Raw genomic sequence first — 22,500 nt, forward strand, 5'->3', positions numbered from 1 at the left:
GCGTCACTTCACCCCCGTAATGGTACCGGCGAGGCACCTGTTTTCATGCCAGCAGAGGGAGGGAGGTAAGGAGGGAGGGAGGGGAAAGAAAATGGGGGAGAGGGGACAAGTGGGAAGAGTATTCGACGCCAGCGTGCTATTATGTTGCCTGTTTCGCTGCTTTTTTTTTTTTATCCTCCTCCTCCTCCTCCTCTTCCTTTTCCTCCTCTTCCTCTTCCTCCTCCTCCAGTGTGTTGTGGAGCCCGTCATGGCCACTCCAGTATTTGCATAAAGGAGCCGCGTTGAGACTCCTGCCGTTTTCTGTTGCTTTGAGCCGCTGTTATTATTTGCAATGTGCCTGGGGGAAGGGTTTGGGTCGGTGGGCGGGCTGGGGCAGGGGTGATAAGAGTAAGGGAAACAGTAAAGGGAAAAAGGACGTTTACATTTTGTCTATTTCTTTTTATATTACATGCATATTTTTTTCTTACTTTCTTACTTTTTCATTGTTTTCTTTCCGAGTCGTTTGTTTCTTTTTAGATTTATAAGTTGTTTTTGTTTATTTATTTTTATTTGCAGTGTTTTAAATTCTTCTGTAGGATAAAAAAAATACATAATTAATCTCTTATTTTTTTTTCACTTTATTTTATCCTGTCTGTGCATGTCTCTACAAACACTTAGTTACAGTGTTATGAATGTTAACTAAGGAAGATCGCAATAGTGAACCGGTTAAAACTTACATACATGTGTCTGTGTTTGTAAAGCCTGAATGTTATTGTAGCTGCTGTGCATTTGATTAATTCCTCTCTCTTCTCTCCCTCTCTCGCAGGTCTGCAATCGCCTGGGTGCCGCTGACCGTCATACTCTTTACCAGCGAAGGAAACAAAGTCAAAAATGTTATCGGTGTTTGCATAATACCTTCAGCGGAAAAGCACATACACTGAACCAAGCATCCTCAGGCATACAGTGTTGGGTCCAGCTGTGCGAGGTGCTCAGTGTGTTGCAGTGTATTGCCACGACAAACGTCTAACTTACCAGCGTACCTATCTGAAGTTTTTTGGTGCTTGTGTTCCTGCAAAGCCCCAGTAAGACTCTCCTCAGGTCCTTTCACTTGCCCCTCCACCTGCTCCAGCTACCTTGTACCTCCTGCGCCACGACCACCAGCTGCAGTCACTCCACAGAGGCGCTGAGTTGACGAGAACCGGACCTAGAGATAGAAAAAAAAGAGAAGCTAAAAAAAAGAAGGTTGGATAGAAAAACAAACAAAAACTAGCTAACCGAGAAAACTAGAACAAGAGATTTTACGATAGTGTGATTTATTGAAGGACATTCTGAACCTCACCTGCGGAAAATAATACTAGTAAATAATAAATACCAGTCCCAACACCTGCTCCTTTAAAACAGATATATATATACACACACACACACGCTCTTTGTCTTACCTCCACTGTGTACGTGTGTGTATCCGTGTGTATCCTTGTGTACGTACGTAGGTGTGTCTCTGTGTGTGTGAGTTTAAGCGTGTAAGTGTGTGCGCGGAGGGGAAGGAAGGAAACTTGTTGTGTGTGTCGCGGACGGCGGTGGTTGTGGTGGGTTGAAAACTTCTTTCGGATCAGTGGTGGATTCAGCGCACGAAGGAAATCCCTCTCGAGTGAAAGTGAGATAAAATTCCACAGCAGGACGACATTCTTTCTCAACCGTGCCGAGGATTTATAGAAAGAACTCAGACCGCTCCTTACCCATCTACCCACCCACCAGCCCATCCCCTTCCAAGTCCGCCCACCCGTGCCAGCAGATCTGTAAGTGCGCGTGTGTGCGTGTGTATTGGAGCGCCCGTGCATCAAGGAAGGAAAACGGGACTAGAGGCTGTCCGTTGTCTTCGTGGGAAGTGGTGTGAAGAGGTAGCGAGGTTGGTTACTGCCACCACTACTGCCATTACCACAACTCTACTTCACGAATACTACTACTTCTGCTACTACCGCCGCCATTATCACCGCTATCAACGGTCTGCAAGAAATACTGTCATCCACTTCATTATGGTGAGTACTGGTGTGGATTTCTCGTTTTCTTTCTTCTTTACTGTCTTCTTAGTTTATTGACCTCTTCAGTACTATGACGCTTTTCCATATTCATTCTGCTTACTATTTGGTGATTTTGTACAGCTCCAGAAACTCAATGGGGATTAAAATAGTGAAGACTGACCATTAATCTTCTGACCTCCATAGACCCGTATTAGTGTCAATAAAATGGTCTAATCGTACACAAATCTCAAGGTAAATATGTGTCCCGGTACTGAAGTAGTTCATTTCTCTGTTAGATTGCCTCCACACAGCCATGTACGGACCAAAAAGTCTGTTGCTGTTAAGTTAGCCAATGTATTCCTACTCGTGTTTGTTTTGCTGTACTCGAGCTTATTTATGTACAGAGTAATTTCTAAGCTCACGTCTCAAAACCGCACGAGAACCAAAAAAAGTATGTCGCTGTTTGGGTAACCTCTGTAATCGTACGTAATTCTCCTCCTCTTCTCCTCGACCACTTTTCCCTCCTCTTTTCAGCATTGAATGACCGTAATGATTCGAAACGATGCGTAAATAACAGCGTTTCTCCCTTTTTTATGCTCTCTGGCATGTATTTACTTCCCTCTGCTCGTGAATTATGACCGTGTGCTGTAATTTTAATGTTTCTTTTCTTCAAATTTTTGTTCACATTCTTTTTCTTATTTTATTCCTACGCGTGTAATTGTAGAAGGCGGGAAATTGAGACTTAATTTTTTTGCTAGTATTTTTTTTTTTGTTTGTTCTGATCAGGGTACTTAAAGTGAAAGGATTGAGAGAGAGAGAGAGAGAGAGAGAGAGAGAGAGAGAGAGAGAGGAGAGAGCTCTCTCTCTCTCTCTCTCTCTCTCTCTCTCTCTCTCTCTCTCTCTCTCTCTCTCTCTCTCTCTCACACTCACACACACACACACACACTTTCTCTGGTAATTATTTGTCCATCTGAGAAGCGGTCCCTGCGTCACTGGTTTGACCTCCGACAGGAAGAGCGGTCAGCTTACCTGTGTACCTGAGCTGCGAGACAAAGCCAGGTAGTTGTACAGGTAACTAGGGAGGCGTGCTGTTCATTGTTAGTTCTTTTTCTTTTTTGTTGCTGTTGTTTTTGTTATGTGTGTGTGTGTGTGTGTGTGTGTGTGTGTGTGTGTGTGTACGTATGTATATGTGTTCCCTGGTGTCGTATATTGTTACATACTTTTCCTTGATTGTTCGTTTGTTCTCGGGTGTGTGTGTGTGTGTGTGTGTGTGTGTGTGTGTGTGTGTGTGTGTGTGTGTGTGTGTGTGTGTGTGAGATTTCCAAGACAATGCATCATATATGAATATTTTATCAGTTATCTGCTTAACATTATCATTATGCCTGAATTTCATTACAGCTTTATGTATAGCTTTCTCTTGATTCTAAGAATATATATTTAAGGTGAGAGGAAATTTAAGTACGTATAATAAAAAAGATAACATAATTACCCTTTATGTTATGTCAGCGGCTCGGGAACACACACAAACAGTCTCTTAAGTTAAAGCCAACATGTGAAATACAAACACACTCAAGCACTTTCTCTTCTCTCTCCTCAGACTACACTCATGCATCACTTCCTCACCATTCCTCATATCCGGACCACACTTACCCACCACCACCACCACCATTCATCCCCTCGTGTGTTTTCATTCCGAGTGTTTCCAGCATTTCATCCATTATAATTATGTTTTCCCTCGCGCCGCCCCTGTGTTGTTCTTGCTTCATGGTCGTGTTTGGCCTCCGGGGCACTCCACCTTGCTGCTCCTCGCGTGGCCTTGGCGGACACGAAAATAAATACTGAGAGAGAGAGAGAGAGAGAGAGAGAGAGAGAGAGAGAGAGAGAGAGTATTCGGAGAAGAGTATTGCGTTGTTGGATGACGGGGGAAGCGGAGGAGGAGAAACTGAAAGACCTGAAAGAGAAAGAGGAGAAGGATGAGGAGGATGGGGAGGAGGATAAGAGGGAATGAACGTTAGTTATTTCAGTAACAGACGTGAGTCAACCAATAATGTGAATGTGTGCGCGCCTGCACATACACACGCGCTTGTGTATGTGGAGTATCATTAGTTTAATTTCCTAGACTGAATGAGTAAGTTTGCTGCTGCTACTATTATTATTGTTATTATTATTATTGTTATTATTATTAGTTATTATTATTGTTAGTTTTAATTAGCACTACTACTACTACTACTACTACTACTGTTAACTGATGGACCAACTAATTAACTAATGCTACAACTGCAATACTCGTACCATAACCATCATCAGTAATACGCACAATTCGATTACCATGAACTCCCGGATCACACATTATAATATTTTCCACACAAAATCATTGGATGGCCTTTCCAAATTTAGTGTTCTAATTCTGCAGTGCATGTGCGTGGCGGCTCTTTAGCTGTGTGTGTGTGTGTGTGTGTGTGTGTGTGTGTGTGTGTGTGTGTGTGTCAGGGTATACACATACGTACATACATACATACACACACATGCCATTCCCGTACCTGGATATCGGTGCTTTAATTCGGACACAAACGCAGAATAATCTTGCTGGATGGGTTTGATGCTTATCGTGTTGATCAGCTCTGTGTGTGTGTGTGTGTGTGTGTGTGTGTGTGTGTGTGTGTGTGTGTGATGGCACGATACTATCATATCATTACCGTCCAAATGATCATCACACATTCATGACCTCGCAAACTCGCATTATAGCATTAATCTTGTGTGTGTGTGTGTGTGTGTGTGTGTGTGTTCTCTCTCTCTCCATATCCATACTGTACATAAAAACTACTTTGTTCAATGTTCGTGCTAAAACTTATATATGCATTAAACAGACAGCACGTGGCTTGAACTGTGTGTGACTCATTTCAAAACGCGAATGAGCATGTTATTCGGCGAAAGTCTGTATTTAAACGTACGCAATTTTCATATTAATTGTGGAATTAAATGGAGTGAAGTTTTGAAAGCGCTCGCTGCATTGGAAGAGAAGGAAGGTGGGAGATGTTGGTGTTTGATAAGGTGAAGGATCAATAGTGGTAGGGAATATTATGAGTGAAGGAAGACAGGTGGGTGGAAGGGAGGTGGCAGGAGGTTGTTTAAGCAAAGTAGTGTCGGGGTTCATTGTCTTCATATATTTACAAGTGATCATGTTATTACAATACTTCACTACTAAGATTACTAAGGCTTACATAAAAGCGTTTTTTTTATTGAAATTCTGAAAAAAATTAAGTAAAATGACAGCGGTCTGTATTGCTCCTCCATCAAAAAAAGCGTGACGTCACTATTTGGGGTTTTCAAGTTGGCAAGGCTGATAGGCGGAAGTGCATGGATGCAGTGTTGTTGATATTTGAAGATACTAATACCCGTGTGCATTGTCTTATGTTCGTACCGTGAAGTGAGGTACATGGAAACTGTGCATGTACATATGTGTCCCAGTATTTCTGTGTTGGCTGTAGTGCATCAACATGTTGCGACAAAGGATGAGTTTCTGGAGTGTCTGCTGCAGCTTAACGAAGACAGACATGAAGGCGAAAGACAGATTTATGATGCAGACAAACACAGTCCAAACATTGGCGCAGGAAGGCAAGAGTGCTGAGGAAGACTGCTGTGCTGTCACCGCCAACGATTGAAGAAGGTTAGATAATTGTTATGAAATTACGTACTAGACTTTGCTGAAGATGTAACCGCACCATACCCCATCACAGGCCACAAGAGTCTCATTAATCAACAATTTATGTAATGAAAACGCAAGCTCGTCATGTACTACTGGTGAAACACTATATCTGTTGATGCCACTGAATAGAATAGGTCTCAAGATGCATTAAATATTATGTCACTGTCCTGATATAGACGTCCCTCTAACTGTCCTCGTTTCCCGGCTTCCTCCTTCGCAGGTCTTTCACTCTGCTGACATGACGTGGGAATGAAAGTATAACCAAAGCTAATCTAACCCTAACTTTAACTTAACCTAGCTAACGTAACTTAACCAGGCTGTTGGTCAGAAGGGTTCTGGAGGAAGACGTATCAACGGTGCGTGTCGCCTCAAATAGGTTAGGTCAAAGTTAGAGATTGGGTTAGGTTAGGTTAGGTTACAGTTAGGGTTAGGTTAGTTTTGGCTATCATATTTTCATGCCTCACGTCATGTCAGCCGAATGAAAGTGCTGCGGAGGGGAAGCCAGGAAACGAGGAGAGCTGGAGGGATGACTATATTAGGACATTACCAGTATGCTTACCTTCTGTGTGAGCACACCCTTCTTTCTCTCCCTTTTCTACCCTTTCACCATATTTTTTCTCCACTACCTCTTTTTACCGCTCATTCACCGTCCATACATCACCTCCACCAGCATCACGACCTCCATACCTGGCTCCACCCTTCCACCAAGCTCTCTCCACCTGCCTTTCCTCTTTCCCCACACCCAGTCTAACTCTAACCTCAAGCCCTCACATAACCCTCATTCCCTTCCGAGACGCAACTTTATTCGAATATTCAGCGCAGCTCTCGCCATTACGAATACGAAAAGGGAATGAATGGCAATTTGTGTTACACCTTGTTCACCTTGCCCTGTGTGTGTGTGTGTGTGTGTGTGTGTGTGTGTGTGTGTGTGTGTGTGTGTGTGTGTGTGTGTGTTAGTTATTCACTGCAGCCTTCCTATCTTTCTCCGTGAATGGGCCTGTCATGAATTCCTCCCCCATTCTCCTTCCACCACCACCACCACCACGTCCGTATCTGGGGCTTGTCAGGGCCTGTCCATATCTCTTCCTCACACCTACACAGCTCTCATGTGTACAACTGTCATGTACAATCTACCCTGTGTGTGTGTGTGTGTGTGTGTGTGTGTGTGTGTGTGTGTGTGTGTGTGTGTGTGTGTGTGTGTTGGTGGAAGGACTGGGGCAAACCACAGTACACATATCAGTTTTCTGGTTTACGTGTGTGTGTGTGTGTGTGTGTGTGTGTGTGTGTGTGTGTGTGTGTGTGTGTGTGTGTGTGTGTGTGTTTGTGTTATGGTAATGTGCGTGAAACAGTCAGTCCTCATCCACACACACACACACACACACACACACACAAAGGAGGGCAAACCACGTCACTCTCGCCCATAATTTGCATATTTGTGTGTATGTGTTTGTTTACGACGAGAGAGAGAGAGAGAGAGAGAGAGAGAGAGAGAGAGAGAGAGAGAGAGAGAGAGAGAGAGAGAGAGAGAGAGAGTCGACGGTCCACATGTTGGTTTATTTATTTATTTGTAATTCTTTCATCGCCTTCCAGGTATGAAATTTGAATCACATTATACATTTTTCATTCTGTTCCGTTTCCCTTCCGCTGTGGTTGCTCGTGTACAATATTTATGTATATGTATGTATATATGTATGTATGTATGTGTGTGTGTGTGTGTGTGTGTGTGTGTGTGTGTGTGTGTGTGTGTGTGTGTGTGTGTGTGTGTGTGTGTGTGTATAATCGTGTAATTATACTGTATATATGAATGTAACTCTAAGATGTACATTGTGTGTGTGTGTGTGTGTGTGTGTGTGTGTGTGTGTTCGATCCTCTATTATCAATGAAATTCATTCTCTTTGAAGTGTTTTTCGGGGACATTTGTATTTACCTCCCCCTATCTCTCTCTCTCTCTCTCTCTCTCTCTCTCTCTCTCTCTCTCTCTCTCTCTGAACCTACTCACCCGGGGCTGGCTCAGTTTTCTCCCTCACTGACCCGCCACCCGACATTAAAAGGAAAAACATGATGGCAAACTGTAGAGAGAGTGAGTCTATATTTAGATTAGAAATGTCAACAGTAATGGTGGTACTACTACTACTACTACTACTACTACTACTACTACTACTACTACTACTACTACTACTACCACCTACACTGCCATTGTGATTAAATGAATGGAGGGAATAATTATTGTATCGCTACAGTTTGATATCGATAGCAGGAACAAAATAAAGATAAAAATACTCGTGATTATTGCTTGTAATGATAGAGGGCACCACCACCACCACCACCACCACCACGTGAGATTATGAACTGATAAAATCTGTTAATATTGAGCTTTGTATGTATCGGGGTTGAATTGAACTTGCGTGTGTGTGTGTGTGTGTGTGTGTGTGTGTGTGTGTGTGTGTGTGTGTGTGGAGGGATTGTTATAATTATTCGGATTATTTTTATGGTTGCTGTTATTATTGTTAGTGTTATTCTTCTTTTTGTTCTTGATTTTTTTTTTTAGTATTGTTTTTATATGTTTAAGACTCCTCCTCCTCCTCCTCCTCCTCCTCCTCCTCTGAATAATTAAACATGATACTATATTAACTTTATAGATAGATATGTAGAGTTCACCGTAGGGTGAATAATAGAATCTCCTTTCATCCTTTCCTGTGAAAATTCCATGTCAGTTTTTTCCATACTGTATGGTACTTTTCCAAGCTATTTTCCATGCCAGCGAAAGCTGGAGGGAGTGGTGGGTGGGGAGGAGCCTTCTCCTGTACTGTCCTGTCTCTCTTATCTGTAGCCAGTTAGAAGTAGTTACCAAACAGCCTCGAAAGGACCAACAGGTGGTGGTGGTCGTCCTCGTCCTCGTCCTCGTCCTCTTCCTCGTCCTCCTCTTCCTCCTCCTCTTCCTCCTCCTCTTCCTCCTCCTCCTCTTCCTCCTCCTCCTCCTCGCAGCGTGGATCGAGGATTGGCTGTCTGATCGTAAACAGCGAGTTGTGATCACTGGTAAATCTTCAGACTGGATTAACGTAAGCAGTGGCGTTCCTCAAGGATCAGTGCTGGGACTTATTCTTTTTATTATATATATTAACGACATTGATGAAAGAATAAATTGTAAGCTCTCAAAATTCGCAGATGACACAAAAATTGCAAACAGAGTAGACTCAGAAAGCCAAAGACAACTTTTGCAAAGAGATTTAGATACTCTCATCGAATGGTCAAACAAGTGGCAAATGAAATTCAATATAGATAAATGCCACGTTTTACACATAGGAAATCAAAATTCTCAGGCGACATACAAGATGAATAATACCCCAATGACGAGTGTGGACAAAGAAAAAGATCTTGGTGTCATTGTTTCAGCAGACCTCAAGCCTAGCACTTTCCCCCACAAACACAAGTAGTCAGACGTAGATTACACATTTCCTTTTCACTCTCCTACACATTGGAAGTAACAATGTACAAGCAAAATACGTAATGAGTAATGTACCTCTGGCAAGTGCTGAGAATGAAAAAGATCTTGGTGTTGTGGTGTCTAAAGATCTCAATCCGAGCAAACACTGCACAGAAGCAGTAAAGAATGCAAATAAATTAGTTGGGTTCATTGGAAGAACCTTTGAATTTAAATCAGAAAAAGTTATCCTTACTTTATATAACTCATTGGTGCGTCCTCAGCTTGAATACTGTGTGCAGTTCTGGTCACCATATTACAGCAAAGACATTGAAAAACTGGAAAAGATCCAGCGTAGAGTGACCAAGATGATTCCGAGATTGAGAAACAAGCCGTATGAGGAACGACTGGAAGCATTAAATTTATTCAGCTTAACAAAGCGCAGGATAAGAGGAGACCTAATCGAAGTTTTCAAAATTTTCAGGGATACAACAACCTTGATGTAAATAAATATTTTACTATTGATCATTCCACCATAACAAGGAATAATGGATTTCAAATTACACCAAAACGCTTTTTCTTTAATAGAATTGTTAACATATGGAATAAGCTTCCTTCAGAAATAGTAAACAGTACTTCCATTGCATCATTCAAAACAAAATTGATAAATATTTAAAGAATAAACAACATCTCTTCTTGTCTGAATAATTAAACATGATACTATATTAACTTTCTTATAGATAGATATGTAGAGTTCACCGTAGGGTGAATAATATAATCTCCTTTCATCCTTTACTGTGAAAATTCCATGTCAGTTTTTCCATACTGCATGGTACTTTTCCAAGCTATTTTCCATGCCAGCGAAAGCTGGAGGGAGTGGTGGGTGGGAGGAGCCTTCTCCTGTACTGTCCTGTCTCTCTTATCTGTAGCCAGTTAGAAGTAGTTACCAAACAGCCTCGAAAGGACCAACAGGTCGCCCGTTGAGTCCTGCATGGTTCAGTCCGGTCTGTTTTTCGCGTGTTTACTTGCCATCAAGGGAGAAACTCAGCCTCCTGTTTGCTCTATCTACGAACCAAGCGGCTTTGTGTGTGTGTGTGTGTGTGTGTGTGTGTGTGTGTGTGTGTGTGTGTGTGTAATCCAGTACTCTTGTAAATTTAATCGCCAGGTTCCGGTATACATTGTTACGAAGAGCAAGTACTGTGTGTGTGTGTGTGTGTGTGTGTGTGTGTGTGTGTGTGTGTGTTTGAAGATTAAGAGAGAGAGAGAGAGAGAGAGAGAGAGAGAGAGAGAGAGAGAGAGAGAGAGAGAGAGAGAGAGAGAGAGAGAGAGAGACACTTACTTAATCTCCACGTCAAAAAACAGATCTCAATAAATCTTTGTCACAGAGTAAATATCCAGACACGAGACTCCTGTGTAGTTATCTCAGTTCAACACAAACATCAGTGCTAGGAAAAGGAAAAGAAAAGAAAAGACAAGACAGATATAGGGGAGAAGATATACACATCAATAGGTAATAATAAGGAAGAGAGAAGGGAAGGCAGAAAGGAAGGAAGGAAAGAGAACAGAAGTTATAGAAAATGAATGAAGGTGAAAGGCAGGGATGAAGAAGAAATTAGAAGAAAAAGAAGAAATTAAAAGAAAAAAGATGATAGGTATTGGGAAGAAGGTATATACATTAATAGATAATAAGGAATGAAGAAACGAAGGAAGGAAAGGAAGCAAAGGTTAAAATAAGGAAATGAAGGTGAAAGGCAGGAAGGGAGGAAAAAATATGGAAGGAAGGAAGAAAGGGAAGATGAAAGGATAGAAGGAAGAATAGAGAGGGCAAGAAAGAAAATATGAAACGAGAGAATGAGGAAAAGGAGAAAAAGACGAAAGGAAAGAAGAAAAAACTATTGATAGATAACATACAAAAACTAGCAATATGTATAAATTTAGAATAAGAGGAACGTATATACATAGAGAAATAAAAAAAATGATGGAAGGAGGGAAGGAAGGAAGGAAGGAAGGAAGGAAGGAAGGAAGGAGGAACGGAATGAATGAAGGAAGGAAGAGAAAGAGGGGAGGGAGGGTGGAACATACTGGTGAAAGGGAACATAGATTAGCTGGCCATGGTAACATAAAGCCACATGTTATCTCAATATTCTCGGCTTTCACTGGTTCGTCCAAGTGATAAAAACACGATTACTAAACTTTTACAAATATGGAAAATAAAGTTGATATCTTTCTCCCCGCCCCTCTCTCTCTCTCTCTCTCTCTCTCTCTCTCTCTCTCTCTCTCTCTCTCTCTCTCTCTCTCTCTCTCTCTCTCTCTCTCTCTCTCTCTCTCTCTCTCTCTCTCTCTCTCTCTCTCTCTCTCTCTCTCTCTCTCTCTCTCTCTCTCCTTGAATAGAGGTTGTGTGTAGGATGTAGGAAGGAGGAAAAAGTAGGCAGAGAGGAAGGGAGGGGGAGAGGGAGGCATAGCGAGGAAGGGAGAATGGGAGGAGGGAAAGAGAAAGGGAGAGGGGGAGGAGGGAAAGAGAGAGGGAGGATAAGCGAGGGGGAGGTAGGAAGGGAAAGTGAATCTCTTTGGAGAGGAAATAATCTGCTTAAAAAGTCTACAGCAGTGGTGAACCCGAGAGAGAGAGAGAGAGAGAGAGAGAGAGAGAGAGAGAGAGAGAGGACCAACCATAGCGTAACCACATTGCCACTTTTTCCACGCCGTTAAAGTGGAGGCGTGCAGAATTCCACCACGCTTGTCTCTCTCTCTCTCTCTCTCTCTCTCTCTCTCTGAAAGCTGGAGACGTGGACTGCTGTGGACTGACTCATGATCGATGGACTTGTTGCTTCCCACACAGTGCTAGGGAGACGTGGAGGGGCGTTGGGGAAGGAGGAGAGGGTTGATGTTACTCTCCTGCCGTCCTACACACTCCTTCCTTCCCTCCTACATTCGTTCGTACTCAGACGCTAGGAGGGAGGGGTCCTTTCATACACACACACACACACACACACACACACACACACACACAGCCTCCCTTTAGCCCAGCAAGGTCGTCTTGGCATAAGTGTGTGTGTGTGTGTGTGTGTGTGTGTGTGTGTTCGCGCGTTTATGTGTAACCTTGCGGTCGTCATCTTCGTCGTTTGCCACTACCTCCCCATCCTCCTCCTCCTCCTCCTCCTCCTCCTCCTCTTATAGCGTGACCCTATAATCCTCAGGTCAAGTTGTCGAGGTCACAGCCACACATACTTCCTTTGCAGGCGCCGGTGAATCATGCACGACTGTGTGTGTGTGTGTGTGTGTGTGTGTGTGGTCATGCGCAACTGTGGTACACTTTGGTGGAGATTTATCGAGAAAAGGTTACGAGTACAGTACGAGTATATTGTAGTAGTAGTAGTAGTAATGGTTGTTGGTGGTGGTGTTGTAAGTTGGATGACGAATTGAATAAAGGAAGATATAAAAAGTGTGACAGGACATACTTTCTCCTCCTCCTCCTCCTCCTCCTCCTCCTCCTCCTGCTCCTCCTTCCCCCCACCCCATCCCTACCTCCATCGTCACCCCTCATTACCTGAATCACATTTCCTCTCCCGTCCTCACCAAGAAGTCCTGGAAGGAGGGCGTGACGCAGGAACCTCCAATTTGAAGGACGCGTCGTGGAGGGAGGTATTGGGAGAGGAGAGATGAAGGAAAGGTTAAGGAGGAGGAGGATAGAAGAGGAGAGAAAATAAACAAGAAAAACACAGCGAACCTCTTGTATAAGTCGCGTCATGGTTGCTCGTGGAGGCGAAGGAAGGAATGAGTAAGGAGGTTAAAAATATTTCCGGGTGCAAAGTGATTAAACTGAGTGTGTTTAGACCGTACCACTTAAGCCTTTTGCTGCTGAATCTAAAGGCCATAGAGATAACTACTTCGGATTCTTGCGATGTTTCCTCCCTTGATTGGCGCGGAATCCTTGCAGAACCAACGCGGAGATCATGAAAACATCCTTGAAGACACAAATAACCACCAATAGAGCTTAGAAAATATCGAGGTGAGACGTAGAAACTTTTGAGGCTGCGGTTCATAAACGTGGCACTTGTTTGAATAGCTGGTGATGAGGCTTCATGGAGAACAGAAGAGGCGTTAACAGGAGGCACTGAAGATTGTAAAGAGGCGGATAGGGAATAGGTGAAAGATAAGAAGTATTAACCCTTTCAATATTGGGACACATTTTTACCTTTTTGTTTACCATTAGATAATTTTATTGACATTAGGAAGGGTCTATGGAGGTCAGAAGATTAATGGCCACAGATAATTTTTTGAAGCTGTATAAAATCACCAAATAGTAACCAAAATTAATATGAAAATGCGTCAAGTTACTGAAGGGGTTGAGATGCAACACTAGGAAAGAATGTGGCTTCTAAATTGAATAGAAACGTTGATGAGCCTTAGTGGGGAATACAAGGGATGTCAATAGAAGGAAGTGAAGGTCAGAAAGAAGCGAATAAGGGTTAGGATAAGATAAGAAGTACTAAGAGATAACAGGAAAGAATTGAAGGAGATAGATATAGGAATATAAAAGTGAATAAAAGGAAAGTGACACAGGATAGGAGTCAGAGGCATAAGACGTACTATTCACAAGAAGTAAACGAGTCCTGATGTAACACAAGACGGATATGGAGATGGAAGAAAAAAACCCCCACAGGAATACATAAATAAATAGACACAATGACGTCAGAGGAGTTAGAAAGATATAGAACGTGCCAAGGCGTTAAAGAGTAGCACTAGAAGGTAAGGCAGGAAGGGAATGAAGGATATAAATGGGGAATACACGGGCGAGTAAAAGAATGGGGGGGGTGGCAGGAAGACGCAGATTATGGGTTATGGTAAGTACAGGGTGTGTTTAGGACTCGCATTCTAAACACTTCTATGCTTCACCTCCATTACTTCAAAGACTTTATTGAGATATACATGATTTTTAAATGATTTTAAGGTGTTTTTGCGTTTCTAGAGCCAAGTTGACAAGATTTTTGCATTATTAACTGGAGAAACACTTGAAAACTCGGCTAGTCATCCCTGTGGCCTTGGAAAACAGTCGAGCGCTTCTGAATACGGGCGTAGGAGTCAGGGACGTGTGTGGGAGTAGTGAGGAGCAAGACAGCAAGCCGGTGAAGGGTACTGATAGGGAATACACAGCTGAATAAGGACTGCCATTAACCTTATTATTGATACATGTCTGTTTTAATCCAATGATCTGATTTTTTTTTTACGTGTTTAATGAACCACCTCCTGTATAGTTTACTTAGAAAAGGGGTTTTGTTTCTCTTCGCTCTTCTGTGCATCCATGTAAACATTTATTGATATCTTGTGTACAGTGTGAATGTTAGTTAAAGGTGAGAGAGAGAGAGAGAGAGAGAGAGAGAGAGAGAGAGAGAGAGAGAGAGAGAGAGAGAGAGAGAGAATGAATCCAGTTTTTATGTACATTTTCCTTATCACGTCACAACAACAACAATGAAATACACACACACACACACACACACACACACACACACACACACACACACACACACACACACACACAAAAAGTACCTATGAAGAGAAAAGGGCGATGACCGGGTGTTGTTTATGGTGTGTATGGGATGTTGAAGGGACGATGGGGGCCTTGAGAGGTGGATGGAGAAGGGAGTGGAGGGGAAGGGGTGGAAGGTTAGCGTCATGGAAAAAAAAAAAAAAACAGACAACCACCACACGTAACCTTTGACCGAGTGAGGCAGTGAGTAAGCGTGAGTGAGGAAGTGTGAGGGTATTTCCTGGTTTTGGTCTGGCACAGGAGGAGGAGGAGGAGGAGGAGGAGGAGGAATGTCAAGAGGAAAACTGCTAGAATAGGGAAAACTAGTGCTGACATGAATAGAAATTGGAGAGCAGCAGGAGGAGGAGGAGGAGGAGGAGGAGGAGTAAGAGGAATGTCACAAAGAATAGGAGGAGGAAAGCAGATAAAATAGAGAAATGAAAATAAGGAAAATTAAGGAAAAGACGTTGTTTTTACGAATATAAATATTGATAAGTAGGAAGAACATAGTGGAGAGAGAGAGAGAGAGAGAGAGAGAGAGAGAGAGAGAGAGAGAGTTGGTAATCTTGCCGCAAGGTATGTTACAAGTGTACCCTCGCGCTCTCTTTCTCTTTCTCTCTCTTTCTCTCTCTCACACTGATCCGTCTTGTCCCGTCCTCTTCTATCCTTCCCTCCCCCTCCCTTTCAGAGCCCCGCCCCGCCACTCCCAGCAATGCCTCCTTCAGGAACTCAGCAAATAAAAAGTAGCGGACGTTTGTAAGCCGTTGAAGTGAAGCCATTAAACCATTGGACCATTAAGGCTTATTACTTTTTGCTGTTGTTATTGTCTTCACAAGGCCTCCCTTCATTCATGCTCTCTCCATCTCCATCTCTATCTCTATCTCAAGGCCTTATCGCGCACACGTAAAGATAGTGTGGAGAGAGAGAGAGAGAGAGAGAGAGAGAGAGAGAGAGAGAGAGAGAGAGAGAGAGAGAGATTGCAGATTTCTCGGTGTTGTGACTCACATACGGAGAAAATGAGGACAGTGGTAACTTGCAGAGGAGGAGGAGGAGGAGGAGGAGGAGGAGGAGGGGGGGCAGGGAAATTAGACTTAACCAAGATCATAGTACAAACCAAAGAAAGGAGAAAGTGGGAAAGAGGAGGAGGAGGAGGAGGAGGAGGAGGATGTAGCGAACGAGGAAACAGTTAAGCAAATGTAGGGTGCAATAAGGAAGTGAGCAAGAGGTAAAGGAGGATAAGATGAAAGTAGAAGAGGAGGAAGAGGAGGAGGAGGAAGAGGTGGAGAGGAGGAAAAGAGGAAGACACCTGTGTAAATGTAAGCACTTAGGAACCAATGGAGAGGCGAACTGGAAGAAAATGAGAACACAAAGAAGACGGAAGGAAAGGAGGAGGAAGAGGAAGGAGGAAAGAAGAAGATAAGGAGGAGGAGGAAGCAGTTAAGTAGATTTAGGAAGCAATTGGAAAGCGAACAAATGGAAAAGGAGACAAAAAGAAACTAAAGTATGAGGAGGAGGAAGAAGTTTAACTTAATTTGAATGCAGGAACCAATAGGGAAATTGTCAGAAGGAAAATGAGAAGAAAGTAAGGTTCGAGGAAGATTAGGAAGAAGGAAGAGGGGAGGAAGAGGAGGAGGAACAAACCAAGCAATCGGCGTGTTTTCCTGTCATTCTTGTCTCGTGTCACTTCCGTCGTGGCAACACAGAGCGCCGCGACCTCAGCTCATTCGTGAAACTCCCTGACTCACTCACGCCACTCACCCGTCTCCTGTTTCCCTTCCCACGCTTCTCTTTGTTGAAGGGGAGGTTGGGGAATCCTTCAGCCTTACTATATCCTTCTCGTCTTGTCTAGGCACCTCTTATTCCACCCAGGATCAGGTGTCTTATTGATCCATTAACGTACCCTAAATTTGCCATAAGTTACTCTGACCTACCTATCTAAGCTAACCATAAACTAAGATAACGGTATCTTATTTTTGTTTTACCTTTTATTTGCCTGTCGCGTTTTCATATTCATTCTATCTACTATTTGGCGATGTTATACAGCTTCAGACACTTATTTGGGGGTTAAAATGGTGAAAATTCCGGCCAGAAATCTTACCTCAATAAACCTTTCCTAATGCAAATAAAATCGTCTAATATCAAAATATCAGTACTTAAAGAGTTACCCTAACATTGTCTAGGTTATCCTAACCTAATCGTAAGACTAATGTGAATTAATCGAACGTAAACTGCCTAATATCATTTTATTCAATTTATCTTCAATGTATCTTATCTAACCTTGTTCAGCATAACATTATCTTACCTTACCTAACTTCACCTAACCTCACTTCACCTTGCCTAACCTCACTTCACCTAACCTCACTTTACCTTGCCTTTCCGTACTTTACCTAACTTCACCTAACCTAACATAACCTAACCTAACCTCACACTGCCGTATTTAATCTTATTGTGTCTTATCTTACGGCACTTTACCTTCCCTAACCTCATCTAACCTTGCTCAGTCTAACCTAATTAAACCTAAGTAGTGTTCATAAGATGATGAAGGAATGTAATAATCTTTAACACTCATAACACTTCAAGTCATTCGTCTATTTCAAGTGTAAAGTATTCGTATTGATAAAAGTAACAGCGATAGAGAAGGCCAAGTGTTACGTTCACCAGTTAAATGCGTAAGATTGGCATCGGGGAGCCGGTGAACAATAACAAAGAAAAAAACACTACAGGTTCAACTGGTGAGAAGCTATTTAATAACCCAATAACAAAACACATGAAACTAACATACACATAGATATAACAAATAAATATAACAAATAACCCAACGTAACAATACCTAACAATAATCCTATATGGAGGCAATGTGGAAAAAACGGGACGTGGGGAAGTGATACTTAAGAGGTGTCGCAGTGGTGAAGTGCTGGGTGATGTGGATCCCACGAAAATTCCAAGAAGCGTTGTGTTCACTGGTTGAAGTCTTGACCTCAACTGACCTCCAAAAATCAGGAAGCTCGCTTAACACTTCCGCTTGAGTCGAATGGGGCCGCGTGACTCCAACTTCGGGACAGTAGCGGGGCTTCATGAGACGGTGACGTGGAGGGGAGGTGGAGAGGTGGTGAACGAGGTAGCAAGCGGAGGAGGTGATGGTAGTGGAGTATGTAACACAAGACTCAAGACTATTAAAGATCATTATATAAGACCATTCAAGGATATTAAAGTGAGGCCATGGGTTCTAATATAATGACTACTTATATATAGAATTACTCTCTCTCTCTCTCTCTCTCTCTCTCTCTCTCTCTCTCAGGCGGCCTTGCGTGCTGCCTGTCGCTTCTGAAAGTGGAAAAAAAAAAACCTGAGGAAAAATAAACTTCCATACAGAAAAGGTGATACTTCATTCCCCTCCTGTATTGTGTGTGTGTGTGAGAGAGAGAGAGAGAGAGAGAGAGAGAGAGAGAGAGAGAGAGAGAGAGAGAGAGAGAGAGAGTGCTTTCTACCTCGGCAAATACAATCAGGCAGGTAGAGCGGAACATTCTTTCCCTACACACACACACACACACACACACACACACACACACACACACACACACACACACACACACACACACACACGGCATAATAAAATCTCTCTCTTATCTATGACTACAATCTTAATAATATTTTAATTTACATATTTGAATTGTCGGGGATTATTAATTCCGATGTGTTTGGTGCCTCCTCCTCCTCCTCCTCCTCCTCCTCCTCCTCCTCCTCCTTTTCAGTCCCTACGGAGGTAGAAAAGGAAGACCAACAGACAGACGCCTCTTCAAAGCAAACACGAGTCAGCTGATCCTCTCTTTTCTTCCCTCCCATTTCCTCTCTCTCTCTCTCTCTCTCTCTCTCTCTCTCTCTCTCTCTCTCTCTCTCTCTCTCTTCACGTTGACGTCATATCCGCCTCATTGTCTTTCCTGTAGCCTTCTTGTTTATCATATTATTACTTTTTTCTTTCATCCTTGGTGTAATATCCTTTTTGATTTGTGTTGTTGTTGTTACTTTTTGTTGCTGTTTCAATTTGTTCCTTGTATTCGTATTAATTATAAAGGTAGTAATAGTAATAATGGCAGTGAAAAAATGATGTCTGAGGTAGTGATAGACAGAAAGGCAAGCAAAACACACACACACACACACACACACACACACACACACACACACACACACACACACACACACACACAGAGAGAGAGAGAGAGAGAGAGAGAGAGAGAGAGAGAGAGAGAGAGAGAGAATGACCTGATTTATATTTGATCATTAATCTATTCATGTCTACAAATTAATCGTTCAATATTTTTACTTCTTCATCACTCACCTGCTACTCGTACTTACCTGCTGCTAATTAACTGCTAATTGGTTATCACGTCGAGATATGTGGTCGTTTATTTACCTTCCCCTGCGCTGAGTGACCTGAGAGTGGCGGTCATTAGTGAGGTGAGGTCAGGTGAGGTCTCTCTTGATGTCGGCGTCTAATCCTGATGGCTCACACCTGCTCCTCCTTTCCTGTCTTTAATCTCTCAGGTATACTCGGGACTGGAGGAAATTCGTCGTTTTCTTTTTTTTTTTTTTTATGTCGGGGAGCTTGTTATTTTTCGTGTTGTTGTTATTTTTCGTGGTTTTTTTTTTTGTGTGTCTATTCGTAATGATTTTTTTTGTGTTTTAGTTTCTTTGGGGGAAGCTTGTTATTTTTTTTTGTTATTTCTTGATTTTTTTTTTTGTGTGTGTGTCTTCATAATGTCTTTTTGTGTGTGTTTTGATGGCTCACACCTGCTCTTCGTTTCCCTCCCCCCATCAGCCCCTCAGGTATACTCTAGTTTGGAGGACATTCGTATCTTTCTTTTATCGTATGTCTTTTTATTTTAAATTCTGGGGAACTTGTTGCTATTTATATTGCTGCTTGATTTCCTTGTCTTTACGTTTGTGTGTGTTTTGATAGCTCACACCTGCTCTTCGTTTCCTCCCATCAGTCCCTCAGGTATACTCTGGACTGAAGGAAATTTGTCTTTGTTTTTCATTCTGGGGGACTTGTTGGTATTATATTGCTGCTTGATTTCCATGTCTTTACGTATTTTTTTTTTTTTGTGTGTGTGTGTGTGTGTTTTGATAGCTCACACCTGCTCTTCGTTTCCTCCCATCAGCCCCTCAGTTATACTCTGGACTGGGGGAAATTTGTTCATTGTTCTTCTTTTATCTTATACAAAACTAAGTAAATAAAAAAAACAAACAACCAGATAAATAATAAAAAAAAAAAAAAATCAATAATGTATACCCGTTGTGAATGTATACACTAAACCTAAGCAAACATCTTGAGAAATTCCCTTGTGACATCAACACCAACATTAACCTAACCAAAGAAACGAGAGCAAGCGTACAGGTGACATCAGTAATAGGTTGAGCAGTGGTTCCCGGCAGGTGAGAGGCGTTCATTAGGGGACGAGGCAGGCGGGCAGGTAGGTAATTAACGGGGGAAGGAGGAGGAGGGAGGAAGGAGGAAAAGGAGGAGTTAGGGATCTTATCAGCACCTTATTACTGTCATGTTGGTCTTCCTTTATGGTGGAGAGACGAGGAGGAGGAGGAGGAGGAGGAGGAGGAGGATGTCTATGGTAGAGGCCTAAGCTTTAAAGAAGGGTTAGAGAGAGAGAGAGAGAGAGAGAGAGAGAGAGAGAGAGAGAGAGAGAGAGAGAGAGAGAGAGAGTGTGTGTGTGTGTGTGTGTGTGTGTGTGTGTGTGTGTGTGTTCAAGATCCTTAAGAAAGACAGACAGACTCTCATAGACATACATACAAACAGAGACCTGGTGATAGAGACAGACATACAGACAGACAGATAGAGCATCCATTTATCCCTCAGGACACATACGCAGACATACAGACAAACGGACAGGAATCCTCGAGACACACAGACAGACAGACACTCCAAGATAACTAATCACTCAAGACGAAATCAGTGTCATTACCAAAGATAAGATGAAAAATGTTACGTGGCTTGAGGAGGAGGAGGAGGAGGAGGAGGAGGAGGAGGAGGAGGTGGTGGTATGGAGATAACCCGGACGGAAGATGGAGGAGTGTGGAGTTCGCTGGCCCCTTGTCATGTCCGGACTCCTCCTCCTCCTCCTCCTCCTCCTCCTCCTCCTCCTCCTCCTCCTCCTCCTCCTCCTCCTCCTCTTCTCGAATCTCTTTGATATCCCTAGACAATACATTATTATTCCTTAAAGTTTAACTGTTAACTCTCTCTCTCTCTCTCTCTCTCTCTCTCTCTCTCTCTCTCTCTCTCTCTCTCTCTCTCTCTCTCTCTCTCTCTCTCTCACGATCAGAAAGAGGATTTGTGTCTTAGTTGTTAAATTCACAAAAGCTGTTTGTCATGTTGCTTATTCTTATTCTTGCTTAATATCTGTTTTTTTCCTTCTTACTTCTTCATATTGAGGTCGAGAGGAAGTGTCATTGTGTGGGGTCATGTTTCTCCTTCTTGTTATAAATGACATCGTTATCTTCTTCGTTATCTCTTTGTGTTCTTAGTGAATTGCTTATTGTTAGTTGTGTAATGTTAGAAGTGGTAGTGGTAGTAACAGTTGTAGTAGTAGTAGTAGTAGTAGTCTTGTGTGTGTGTGTGTGTGTGTGTGTGTGTGTGTGTGTGTGTGTGTGTGTGTGTGTGTGTGTGTGTGTGTGTGTGTGCCTTTCTCTCTCTCTCCAGCGTTCTTCCTCTCTCCTCCTTCACTTCCTCCTCGTTTCCCTTTCTCTTCCTTGCTTTCCGCCTTTCCATCCTTTGCTTATAGTTTCCTTTTCCTTTCACTTATCGTCTCTCCTTCCTATTCTTGTATGCTTCTTTCCTAACTTTCCTTTTCTATCTCGTTTCCTTTCTTATGTCCTTCCTCTTTCTCTCCTTTTATTCTTTCATCTTTTTCTTCCTAATTTTTATTTTGTTTCTTTTCTTTATTTCGTATTCACTCCCATTTTTTTTTTTTCCTTCTATTCTTCTTTCTTTGGTCTTTCTTTCATATCTTATTAGTTATTTATTCTTTTCCTACTACGTAAATATTTATTCAGATATATATATTTTTTTATTTCTTTCTTTCCTACACCTTTTGTCTCCCTCCCTTGTTCGTTAATTCGTTCGTTCGTTCCTCCTTTCCTCCTTTCCTCCAAACCTTTGACCATTGTTTACCTTCAATAACTCACTCTTCTCCCCCTTCCCTCTCCCTTAGTACTCCCGTGACCCCCCCTCCCTCACTTCCCTCGTGACCTGTGACCCCCGCTGACCTGGCCACACATTCAGCGGCAGATCAGGCGCGGCACACACCTTATCGCGGCGTGGCAGGTGATTCCATAAAAGATTCATCACCACACGCCTACACCACCACCACCACGCCTTGATGCTTCTCTCTCTCTCTCTCTCTCTCTCTCTCTCTCTCTCTCATTAGCAGCTTTCATCTCCTCTTCTCCCTCCTTCCTCTCCTCTACCCATCTCCTTTACCGCCACTCATCTCTCCTCCTCCTCCTCCTCCTCCTCCTCCTCCTCCTCCTCCTCATCATCTTCTAATTCCCTCCTTCGTCCTCCTCCTCCTCCTCTTCTTCTTCTTCTTCTTCTTCTTCTTCTTCTTCTTCTTCTTCTTCTTCTTCTTCTTCTTCTTCTTCTTCCTCCTCCTCCTCCTCCTCCTCCTCCTCCTCCAGTAATTGTTTCTTTATCTCCTTGTATTCCTCATTTTTCTTGTGCTGTTTCTTTTCTTATCTCCTATTCTTCTTCTTCATTTCTTTACTTATCTTATTCCCATTTCTTTATTCATTCTCTTTCTTCTTTCACGCTCTTCATTTAGCCATTATATGTTTGTTCCACCTC

General features: G+C 42.7%; 1 protein-coding gene across 2 annotated transcripts in view; it reads left to right on the forward strand.

The window, feature by feature from the left end:
* Positions 1-22,500, forward strand: part of LOC123520344 (protein sprint-like) — a 392,138-nt gene that overhangs the window by 30,709 nt on the left and 338,929 nt on the right. Inside the window, exon 3 of one of the 2 annotated variants that reach the window (XM_045282574.1) lies at positions 806-2,015. In XM_045282574.1, the coding sequence (XP_045138509.1) occupies positions 2,013-2,015 (3 nt within the window). In that variant the 5' untranslated portion in view covers positions 806-2,012. Of the gene's footprint in view, positions 1-805; positions 2,016-22,500 lie in introns of those variants that run through there. The other variant, XM_045282575.1, reaches the window with a different exon arrangement.

The sequence above is a fragment of the Portunus trituberculatus genome, chromosome 46 (assembly GCF_017591435.1).
Source record: "Portunus trituberculatus isolate SZX2019 chromosome 46, ASM1759143v1, whole genome shotgun sequence".
Lineage (NCBI taxonomy): Eukaryota > Metazoa > Arthropoda > Malacostraca > Decapoda > Portunidae > Portunus > Portunus trituberculatus.